Source organism: Siniperca chuatsi, linkage group LG11 (assembly GCF_020085105.1).
Source record: "Siniperca chuatsi isolate FFG_IHB_CAS linkage group LG11, ASM2008510v1, whole genome shotgun sequence".
NCBI classification, from domain to species: Eukaryota; Metazoa; Chordata; class Actinopteri; order Centrarchiformes; family Sinipercidae; genus Siniperca; species Siniperca chuatsi.
Window position 1 is genome coordinate 19,024,230 of NC_058052.1, and position 11,838 is coordinate 19,036,067.

General features: G+C 39.0%; 1 protein-coding gene across 1 annotated transcript; it reads left to right on the plus strand.

Annotated features, from left to right (window-relative positions):
* The first annotated feature begins 2,813 nt into the window (after nt 1–2,813).
* Nucleotides 2,814–9,795, plus strand: ubac2 (UBA domain containing 2). Its single transcript, XM_044213835.1, has 10 exons — nt 2,814–3,038; nt 3,487–3,611; nt 4,652–4,771; nt 5,246–5,352; nt 6,023–6,146; nt 6,259–6,306; nt 6,468–6,576; nt 7,260–7,402; nt 7,553–7,699; nt 7,984–9,795. The coding sequence occupies exons 1-10, from the start codon at nt 3,008–3,010 to the stop codon at nt 8,089–8,091; spliced, it is 1,062 nt and encodes a 353-aa protein (XP_044069770.1). The 5' UTR covers nt 2,814–3,007; the 3' UTR covers nt 8,092–9,795.
* Nucleotides 9,796–11,838: the final 2,043 nt, after the last annotated feature.

Here is an 11,838-nt window from a genome sequence, read left to right on the forward strand (position 1 = left end):
AGCCCTGCAAATGTCTGGTAATATAAATAAATTGTACCTCAACTTGTATTGTTCTAGGCCACTGGAAGCAAAGAGCGTGAGGCTGGAGACCTGCAAAACTACACCAAGTGTTCCTTAACTGATGCATAGGGCTAAGGGATGAATATGTAATAAATTATGTAAGGGGTCACAAATGCTGTTGAACATTGATTGTTTAGAAATATTTGAAACTGATAATTTCCTCTAGGACGTTAGATGCTCAGGATCCTAATTGACAAGCAATATTTAGTTTTCTAAAGTCTTAAGTAATATATTTCACATTGTTCTGAACCCATTTGTTGTGCCAAAAAAATCTTTGAAGTAGGCCAGATATTGCTAATGCAACCTTGTCTAAATGTGTAGTGTGTCATTTCCTGGACACAGGCAGATAAGCTGTGATGCAGGACTAAAACAATACCTCTGTTACAAGAAATTCTTCCTGAATACAGAGTGGCTGACAAGTGAATAGCAATGATTCACATAAATGAATGTGTGAATGAGTCATCAGCTTTTCAGATGACCACCTCAGAGACTGTCTTGACTAAAAAGGCTTGTGACTTCATTCAGCACCACACTACTCTTTCACGCTCCCTTGTCTCTCTCTAACACACACACACACACACACACACGGATCCCTCACAATTCACCAAGTAGCATTGTCCTGCCGAGAGATGTGTAATAGAAAAGATAAATGGAGGATAAAGCTAAGGTGACAGCACCAAGCATGCATGTGTGTGTTGGTGTGTATGTTTCTGTGTGTGTGTGTGCCCGCATGTGTGTAATGCACAACAGACCAGCAAACCATCTGCTCATCTCCTCTTAATGAACAAAGCAAACAGCAGGAGTCAAGGCTGTCTCCAAATCTGGAGTCTCTTTATTGGTAAGCGCACACACACACACACACACACACACACACACACACACACACACACACACACACATAGACACATCTCTGCGCTGTTTAATCTGATTATCTTTGATTGAGAACAGGGGCAAAGCAACCTTTTTAGACCTCACTCCTACATCAGTGACAGAGAAGGTCTGAAACACAATTAGCAAGCTGTTCCTGAGCTCTGTTTTGCAGTCACATCTGACCACAGGCAGCCAAATAGACCTAATGGGTGGGAACTAACCAATAGGAACTAACACGCCACTTCATCTGTGGATGTTGGGGAAATGCAACACTATTAGACAGCTGTTTGCCACATCTTTTCAAATGTACTTGGACGTAACATAAGCGTTGTATCAATTGGCTCAGGAGCAATCACAGCCAGACATGAAGGTATACACACGATTTGATGTGAATAAAACTGGCAGCCTGTAGTGTAAGACAAAGCAGGGCCTCTGCAAAGGAAGTCTGGACCTTGACAAGATATGACACTGTGTGCATAAGGCCAGAGGACCATAAGAAAAAGTCATTAATCTGGACTTTGTGCAGCCATATCCTGCTCAAGGCCCTAAGGATAATTAACACTGTTACCACTCTGTCAGAAAGCTGACCACATGGCTTCAAGAAAATGAAACACTCCCTGGCTGCTGCTTTTATGCATATACAACCCATAAACACATATTACATCTATCTATAATTTTGTCATCCTGATTGTCCATACTGTAATTTTACTACATTGGTCTGATCTTCACACAACATTTATTGCGTGTTTGTCTGTCCTGGGGGACAGATCCCTCCTCTGTTGCTCTTCCTGAGGTTTCTTCCATTTTTTCCCCCTTATTCAAATCAAGGGTCTAAGTATAGAGGGTGTCGTATGCTGTACAGATTGTAAAGCCCCTTGAGGAAAATTTGTGATTTGTGATGTTGGGCTATATAAACAACATTGACTTGACTTGACTTGATTTGACTACATACTGAGCAAATGGTCATAGATGACAAGGCTAAAGATCAAACATTATTAGACCAGTGCTTTGGGGCCTGGGAATAGCCTGTCTGAGGTGCATAAGAAAACAGCAGGGTGGCATCAAGGGAAAGGACTTAGTAAGGCTACATCTGGCTACAGCATCCCTGCTGAAATTCCCATGAGCAAGACACTAAATCCCAGCTGCAGGAGTGCTGCAGTCGTTAGATCAGTGGTTCTCAACCTGGGGGCACAAACCTCTTAGAGGTCACTAGGCAGAAAAAAAGAGATGGAGATGACCCTGTTATCACCACTGTGTGGATGCACTGTGCTGTGGTGTACAGAGACCATGATCTGTCATAACACATTTTTACAGGTTTGCTTAAAATAATTTGCTCTCCTCAGCTTATTTTTTACTGTACTCACATTCACTCACATAACACTTTTTTCTTTTAATCAATAAATTCTATGTATGTTTTATTATTTTACTGGGACTTTATTTTTTCATTTATATTTTGTTTTTGTTTGTTTGTTTGCTGATTTGCTTTGAAAATACATTGTTATTATTTATTATCATTAATACATATATTATTATTATTATTATAAGCAGTAGCAGTAATAGTAGTATTAGAAGTAGTAGCAATTTATCACCGCAGACCCAAATTCATTTTCCATTTCTTTTATTTTAATTTTATTCATTACTTTTTGCATATAAAAAACTTTATAAGTACTGTTATTTGTAAAATAAATTAGATGAATTAAACTCAGAACAGAGGTTTTATTACTTAGTTGCATACCTTTAGCAATTGATCACAGAAATAACTCATAGATAATCTACATTCTTTGTTGGCATGGAAATGGGTTGTGTAGGTAGGGTTGTCAGTAAAAATGTCTATGGATCCTCAACACGGAGCAACAGCGCCCTCAACAGGTCAGGTTTATTCTAATTTCAGCTGACCGCGAAAGAACACCTTTTGGGCTTCTCGGGCTTCTGTAGGAGATTCCCTTTCCACTCTCTTTTTTTTCTGTACTCACAGCATGGATCCTCTCTCCAACTTTATTTCGGTGTTTTAGTATTAGTTTTGTGTCTCCTTGGGGTTAACGGTCTTCGTCTGGATTCCGTAACTCATCTAGACACCATGTTTACCACCACGGGCTCTCGGGGCCTCTGTAAGTATCCCGGATCCACCGTTAAACGACAGCCGGGCTGTGGCAGTCCTCTCACCGCTTCTCCCGATTGGTTCAACTGCTAGCTTAGCTTATCTTAGCTGATGTTAGCATTTCGCTGTCATTCATTTACTCGAGGCAGTATCTATCATTTACAGATGCGTTTAGTTAATTAACAACCAGCGTTTTGCTTTTCTATTTAGTCGGTTGATTCAGCTAAGGCGCCATTGTTAAAAATAATCGTAATTTGTGAAAAGGGCATCTTCTAAATGTACAGCTACATTTGTATTACTGAGGAGGATTTGTGCCCTGCCTCCATATACAAATTAGCCGCTTATCTCTGTTCAAAAACTGTTTGCAAATAATGTTAAATCAACATATGCAAATGTGAAGAAGGTGACAGTGTCCCTGTCTCGTCGATAACTATGTCGTGTGGGTGTGTTCTGCACAGACAAGGCTCCTCTGTGTAAAGGCCTCCTGCTGGTTCTCAATGGGCTGACTGTGATGCTCAGCCTGCTGCCACAGTACCAAGAATTGTTCGTATACAACCTACAGGCTGTCACACAAGAGCACCAGGTATGTCTCCAGTATCTGTCTGTGTGTTGGTGAGTGAGACACAGAGGTGACATACTAAAACCAACACCCAGTATCTCCAGATAGTGTGTGTGTGTCACTGTGCCACATTTTTATACTTTGTGTGAAACTGCCTTGTTTTAAACACCAACATACACACGTTGTTTTCCTTGTATAGAATAGTACTTTAACCATCATCAGGACAAGAGTTTTGGAAAACACCAGGATTCACTTTGGCTTAGACCCAGTCCAACAAGAAGCAATTATTTAATAAAGTTTTTAAAACACAAAGAGCACTAACTAGCTTATAGTAGAGCTTTCAGCTACATCTCATGTACTTCACCAGCGAAATGTAGTTTGCACTGTTGTCATCACTTGACCTATGTAACCTAAGGAACCTTCGATCACATGATAATAGGACAAATTATTGCAATGTAGTGTGAACTACATCTGTGACACTGCAAGGACCCTGGAGGACGAATACAAGGAACTGACAACATCAACATCGGTTTTGATCACCAGACCAAAACCGGTCGCAGCATAGACTTGGAAAGGATTCAGAGGTCATGGACTAGAGAGTGTACGGCTGGAGAAAGATGAAGCCCAAAGATGCAAAAGACCATCTTTGAACAGAGACAGGGATTACACTCTCACCCCCATATACGACCACCTGTTATCACTTGACCAAAGTTCCATACTTCGGTCACATGTTGATGTGTGAGCCAGATCCATTTACTGATGAAAACCATGATGCAGTTGAAAGCTCCACTAGGTGGACCCTGACTTAATATTATTTTGTCAAACCGTTTTTAAAAATTATTTGTATTGAAATTTAGTGCTTCTTGGTGGCTCTGCTATGTGAGATAGGGCATAACATTTGAGTTATATATGCTGGGTTATTCAGAAAAGGCATTACACAAAGTCATAATGTTGTCTGTCTTTCCCTGTGCGTTAGGTGTGTGTGTCTATATATATATATATATATATATATATATATATATACATATATATAAGATATAACTTTGCCTTTCCTCTTGCTGTAGGTGTGGAGGTTTTTGTGTGGCAGGCTGGTCTGTCTAGACGTGAAGGACGCCTTCTGTAGCAGCCTGCTCATTTACAACTTCCGAATCTTTGAGAGGAGGTTTGGCACCAGGAAGTTTGCTGTAAGTACCAACACCATTTCTAGATGAATACATAGATGTATACACAAGAGTACAAATTTAATAAACTTGCTGATATTCTTAGCTGAGCTAGATTTCCCCCAAATCTAGAATTGATCGATTTTAAAGTGATGATGTGATGCCATTTAACACTGTGTCACACACTGTTGACATGTTCTGTGACACGGGGTTTGCTTGTGGGTTATTTCTTCTCTAGTTACTTTCATAAACAAAAGCAAAAAAGATCTTTTGTAACAATTCATCAGTCACAATCAATATGAGGTTCACCTCTGTAGCAACTTCATCTTTTAGCGAAGAGGACACACAACTTCCTCATTTCTCACTAACTTGCTGTGTAACCAACATTTGACACTGACTTTGTGTTTGTAAAAATGTAAAGAAATGTTTGAAGACATGGACAAGACATTCGTTTTATAGTGTTCTAACCATCATGTTTGGCGCTATTCTTAATTCCAGTCCTTCCTGTTGGGCACTTGGTGTCTCTCTGCGCTGATGGACTTCCTGCTAGCCCATGCTTTCCAGTTTCTATTTGACTATGAGGTGGAGGAACTGCCTGCAGGACTGTGAGTAGCTTGGTTACTTTAGTAGCCACAGTACATGCTAAGCTTCACTAATGCATGTGCTGGATCTCTGAAAAGAGAACAGCTTTTTTGTCACTTCTATAGCCACAGAGGATCCTGCAGTTAAATGAATAACCTGGCATTTGGTTAGGTTTATGATGTGTTATGTTCAAACCATGTGTCACTTAAGTGGAAAATCTTCATTTTTCACCTCCACATATCACCATGTAAGCCTTGGGCAGTATCCATTTTTTAATTTCTTAATCCCCTCCCTGCATTATATTTGGGTATACGGTATTTAGATGGTGGTGGACTGTGACAGCAGCATACAGTTCACCTCCACAAAAGGAGGGAAATAAAAATGGCTTGACAAACTTAGTGAAATAATAAGGGAAGATTAAGAGAAGGTAAGATAGTAAAGTAACTTGTTCCAAAAGCCCAAAAACCGCAAACCCAACATTGTCTTTCCAGGATTGTCTGAAATAAGTTTCAATTTATTTTTATGTTAATGTCTGGTGAATAGCTGTTTCAGTGATTTGTATTAAGCCAAATATAACAAAATCTGCTAATTACACTGATGAGTTTGAAATGCTCATATTTTTGTTTAAATTCTGTCGGTGTCTCTTTTCCTGTCATGTCCATCCTCTTACTTTTTCCCTTTCTCCTATCACAGGCTCGCTCCTGTCTTCTCTCTGTTTGTGCCTTTCTACCTGTTGATCCCCAGGATGCCCGTCACCCAGGTCCTGGGCCACATCCAGATCACCAGCAAGTCTCTGGTCTACATAGTAGGTTTGCAGGTAAGGCCACGTATCCATTTTGCTTTCTCTTTTACTGTTCATGAAGAATTTCTTTCCAGCTGGTCTGATCTTCATTGTTTCTATCTTCCTCTCTTCTCCTTTTGTGACACAGCTGTTGACTTCCAGCCCCTTCATGTGGCTCCTTGCACTCAGTGGAGTGGTGAGTAGCCAAATTCTTCATTCTTCATTTACCGTGTATCTTGGAAGTGTAGCAGTATTTGAGCTAACTTTTCACATAAGTAATTTCATTCATTGTAATGTTGCTTAATACAGGTTTGGCTTGTGGATTTTAAATTTTTTTTTTATCAATGTGTCTTTCAGATCTCAGGCGGACTGTACCACTCCAATGTCCTCTGGTTACAGAAGCTCCTCTTTGTACCCACCTGGGTGTCTTGTATTGGACGGTATATTCTGGAGCCACTCTTCTCAAGTGAGTCAAACCGTTAGTAATCACATACACAAATCCTGTGAATCAAGTCCCTTGCACTGGTTACTGCAGTGTTGAAGGGCCTGACAAGGAGTTGTTGTCGTTCAAATTTTAGGCATTTGGTGCTGTGATGCAGAATGACTTTAAACATTAACATATACTAAATTCTCCTTCATATTTTTTATTCTCCTTTTACGAAAAAATCCTGGGGGAAAAGTAAAACTAAGGTTAGAATTATCAAATGTCTTAAAAAGATTCTCTTTGCCGGTAAAAGTTAGCCTTATTTTCCAGATTCACTTTGCTTTACATGATTGTTGTTGCCATTTGCTATACTAACAATTAGGCTAAATTAAGACTCATTTTCACAATTTTATAGATGCCATTCATTAGCAAACAGGATATTACTTAATCCTTAACAAGAAAATCAGGTTTCACAGATATGTTTAATGTTATCCAGACAGGGGATTTATGGGTCAACGATGTAATCATTAAAAAATAGTATGAATGCATAGAGTATACATTAATAAAAGTAGTTTATAACAGACCGAAGATGTGCTTTAGCACATTAATGCATACATACCTTATGTTACACTTTACTTTTTAGTGCTGAACAGATCTTTTACACAGTGTTACTTGTTTTTTGTCTGGCTATTAATGTGTTATTATTAACATCTGTCGTTATCAAGGCTCCCAACCAAGCACTGAGACGCCCCTGGGGATGGGTGCCACTCTGGACATCCAGAGGCAGCAAAGGATGGACCTGCTCGACCAACAGCTGCTGCTGACCCAATACAACGAGGCCAGGAGGAACACCAGACAACAGCCACAGGTACATGGACCCCCCCACACACACACCACACACACACAATGTCAAAACTTAATTCACTTCAAGTATCAGATGCCAGTAATTGCAGTTGTACTATCTGTACAATCTCTACATATGTACAAAGTACTTGATTCTGCCTCCATGTCTGTGTAGTCTGGGTTGTTACAGTGGACCAGGTTGTTCCCCTCCCTGAGACATAGAGGACAGAACCGACCCCCAATGCAGCCCCACCCCCAGGCTCAGACACACCCATCCACACAGCCACCACTATTGGACAACTCTCCTGTCGCAGAGGAGCAGGTGTGTGTTCGCCTGTGTGTTTCTGTGTATGTTTACACATGTGTGCCTTGTATTCTGTGCCCTTTGCAATGTTTTTTTCATGTTTCGGTTTACTTTATGTAACTTCTAGATATTCTTTCACATATTTTATGACTGGTAACTCTTGTTCACCAAAACTAGATTTTCTGGCCCACCTATGCCTTACTTTGTGCAGCCCTGTGAAATATACCCAGGTGATGATTTGTCTGCAGCTACTGTCTTAGCTGACTTTTATTTCATTTTTTATTTATTTTTTGGTCCCACAGGTTGCACGGTTGGTGGAAATGGGCTTTTCTAGGATTGATGCCCTCGAGGCCCTCAGAGCTTCAAATAACGATATCAACATGGCAACCAACTTCCTCTTGCAACACTGAGAGAGAGAGAGAGCTCAGTGAGAAAAACAGAGGTGAATGAGGACAGAGAGAGAAAGCAGGAAGAAAAGCAACCAAAGCAGAGGAGCAAAAAGCAAAACAGAGAAAATGTTGGAGAGAATGAAAGACAGTGAATGAGGGAGATATACTGCCTGATTTTTGTACAGAAAATCTGAAGGCTGTGTCACTGCTCCCTGAAGCAGTGTTGGGCTGACTCAACCTGAACTGAGCCCGATAGCAGGCTGATTAATGAAGAATTGCACAAAGTGGAAGATATTTGCATCATAGCTTTCTGATGGCTGTCGTCGTGTGAAACAGGCGCCATTGCTAAAGGCACATGAGTTAGACCAATAACTCCAAGGAGTTCCCTTTGAAAAGTATACAGAAACCAAACAGGTCAGAGCTTTCCTCACAGTATCTCAAAAACACTAGTCTTCAGTCCAGTGGAGGAAAGATAAAGTGGGTTATTTGTTCAAAACGGAACTGATGCTGAAGCACACAAATCAACTGCGATCCCACACACCCTCCACATGGATACCATCTTATAGCTGTGTGAAATAGAGTTTTATATAACCTACTGTCATGTACTGTCACACTACTTCCAAAATGGCTACTGTATAACCAGCATCTTAGACCCTGATAACTGGTTTGAGATAAGAATGACATGGAAAATAGCTAAAGAAAAAGGTGCACAAGGTTTTTGAGACAATGGATCAGAAAACATTATGTCGCCTGTCAGGTTTCCATCTCATATTGGATAAAGTAAAATTGTTTTTGTTAAGGATTTTAGGCCATCCGCTCTTGGACAGTTTATGTCCAAAGTATTGTTATATTTAACTCCATGAGGAGGTGCAAAGGTCATAATTACAACTTCAGAATTTCTGATTAAAGAATTCATGAACAAAATAACCTTTACCATGATTTTATTACACAATTGTTATTTCTTTTATGTTGGCAGTGTCTCATGGAAGTAGCAGGGCTCAGCCCTTTCCTGCTTGAGATTTTTTAACAAAGCAGTTAGCCTGTCTGACAGCTACTGTAGGAGCCACATTTTGTTCAGAGCTGACTGGTTTGGCCCATTTTAAACTCTACAACTACATTGTTGGTGACAGACAGGGCTGTTTGGCAGGATACAGGTTAGATGGGCTATTTCAGGGTCTGTTAATGATATAAACACATATACAGACATGAATGCACATACACAGATGCACAGTAGCCCTTCGAGGAGGTCATGTCTCACATTTCATGCTCTCAAATGCATATGCACACACTCCTCAAGGTTTTGTTTATTCTGTCTTAACTGAGTTTTGAGTTTTTTTCTGCCAGCACACATGTCTGAATCATAGCAGGTCTTAAAAGACCAGTGATATTTATTATGCAATATCATGACAAGAGACATTTATGGAACTTATGCACTGCATAGTAACTACTTTGTGTATATAAATGTGCAAAAATGTGTGCAAGAGAAGTAATATTGCAGCCACTGTGTATTGATGTCAAAGACATGCTAGTTTTATATTTTGTGCATAATAATGTTGATAATATAAGACCACTCAGATCAGTCTGTCATTTGTGTGTATGTATTTTTTAGAGTGATATAATAGTATATGGGTGTGATGAGAGAGTTGTTGCATGGATAACTTTCTGATGAACTGTAATGACTCATATTTGATCTGTGGAATAAATCAAAGGAAATCAGGAAATTCAGCATACTAAAGAGGACTATATGTGAACAAAAAAGCTGACAGTTTTGTTTTAGTTTTTTTTTGGTTTTTTTACCAAGTATGATTTATGGAATACATTCTAGCAATCCAGAGAAGGCTCAAGGAAAGATCCTCTATAGTTTTGTTTGGTTACATTAATTATTGACTGTCACACTAATATTATTCATGCTAATCTTAAGAGTTTGCTGAGTATTTCTTTAATCTGCTACAAAGTGGTGGAAGAAATGCAAACATCTGCTGGGCTGGAAGATTATTCCCTTCACCTTTCCCATGCAGGCAATGCCAAATATAATAATTCACAGAGATGATCCTGTTATGTGAAAACATTTGAAGAATACAAATGTACAATTTGAGTAACTAATAGCTTTAATGTAATAATATATCAGATGCTATCACCAAACGGTATAAATTATCCTGGCATCATTACAAGTTAACGGAAATCACCACTTTTCAAAATATGATGGCACTCTTGTGCTAAGATAAGACATGGGCTCATTTGTATCAAGAGAAAATGTTACATTTACAATACATATGATCAATGTATGGAAAATGAAAAGTGAGACTGTATAATTTAGACTCGCTTTAAACAGTAAATTGGAAATAACAGCTTGTTAAAAAACTGTTTAGTACGTACATCTTCAAAATCAGGTACTTTTTGTTAGCTAATCAAATTAAGTCAGTTTAATAACAGTTATATTCAATGGCAGTTTACTGGGGATCAGATTTTTCTTTTTTGATTTTTCTTTTTCTGGTAAAATGTTGGATAGCTTTGCCTTTTTATGTCTCTAACAAGTGTTCAAATTAAACAAACAGAGAAGTTCTGAGGGGGAAAAGACTCTGGTGGAACTGTTCACAACTGAGAGACATGAACCCTGTAAAGAGGGGTCACAAATAGGCAACTTAATTAAGTGGTCACAAGCTGAAAAAGTTTGGAACCATTCTTCTATTTCACGTCCTTCTGAGTGGTCTGTTGTCTCCAAGACTACCTGATATCTGTCAGGCAGAAACCAGTGTATATAAAACAGGACAATTTTGCTTATGCTTTAGTCTTTAGTCTGCTTTTTCTCACAACCTGTCCAAAGGCCTTGTTAGAGATTCCTCTATCTGCTTTTTAGGCTTTTAAATTGAAACTACAGTAGAGATGTCCACTGTAGAAATATTCCTGTGTGCATTATTACAATACAAACTTACTGTAACTGTACATATTGTTCTTGAACATTTTGTGGTAAGGGAAAAAAAAGTTATAGCTCTAATTCATAACCATAAGACAAAATCTTTCAGCCAGCTAGATGCTCATTAGAAAAATAGAACAATAAATAGTTGCATAATCCCAGTGGAAAGTGTACATTTCTCAGCCTATAGAAGATCATTCAACTAAAATTAGACAATACAGGATTTTAAAAATGCAACCATTCTGTAACAGATTTGAGAAATACTTTTTAAAGCACAATTGTAACAAAAAAGAAAAAAAATCCACTTGTTAATGTTAAGTTTACTTTCCTCACTAGATGGAGACATTGAGTCAGGTCTGTGGCGTTGTTATTGCCAGTTAGCCCTCTGCCACACCCACCCGCTCTGATTATTCCTCTGTGCAGACAGCTCCAGCAGACAGTCTCGCTCCAGGGTGGCTGAATATCAATGTAGAAAAATTATGCACATCTTCAAGTCAAAGAATTTCAAAAGCATATGATTTGCCAACTATTCCCTGAAACACAAAGGAACAAAATGATACTTTGAGCACCCTATATCTTTCATCTTGCATATGTTGCACTTGAAATCTCATCTGAACTGCCACAGACACTCAAGAAACATGTTTTATTTTTTACTAAAAGGTTTCCTGAGTTCACAGTGACACAGTTCCATCCAGCCTCAGCTGACGTCGAACCCAGTCAAGCAGTGCAATTTTTAATGGCTGCTGAATTGAAAAGCAGCTTAAACCAGAGTGATTAATATCTATGTGTCTCTTTGTGTTTCAGTGTTTAATTAAAGACACTGATTAAAGAAAAAAAAACTTCACTCACAAACC

Coding starts and splice junctions, on each gene's coding strand:
- ubac2 (XM_044213835.1), top strand. CDS start 3,008: ATGTTTACCACCACGGGCTCTCGGGGCCTCT. Junction 3,612..4,651: donor CTGTCACACAAGAGCACCAG/GTATGTCTCCAG, acceptor CTCTTGCTGTAG/GTGTGGAGGTTTTTGTGTGG. Junction 6,147..6,258: donor TCTACATAGTAGGTTTGCAG/GTAAGGCCACGT, acceptor TTTGTGACACAG/CTGTTGACTTCCAGCCCCTT.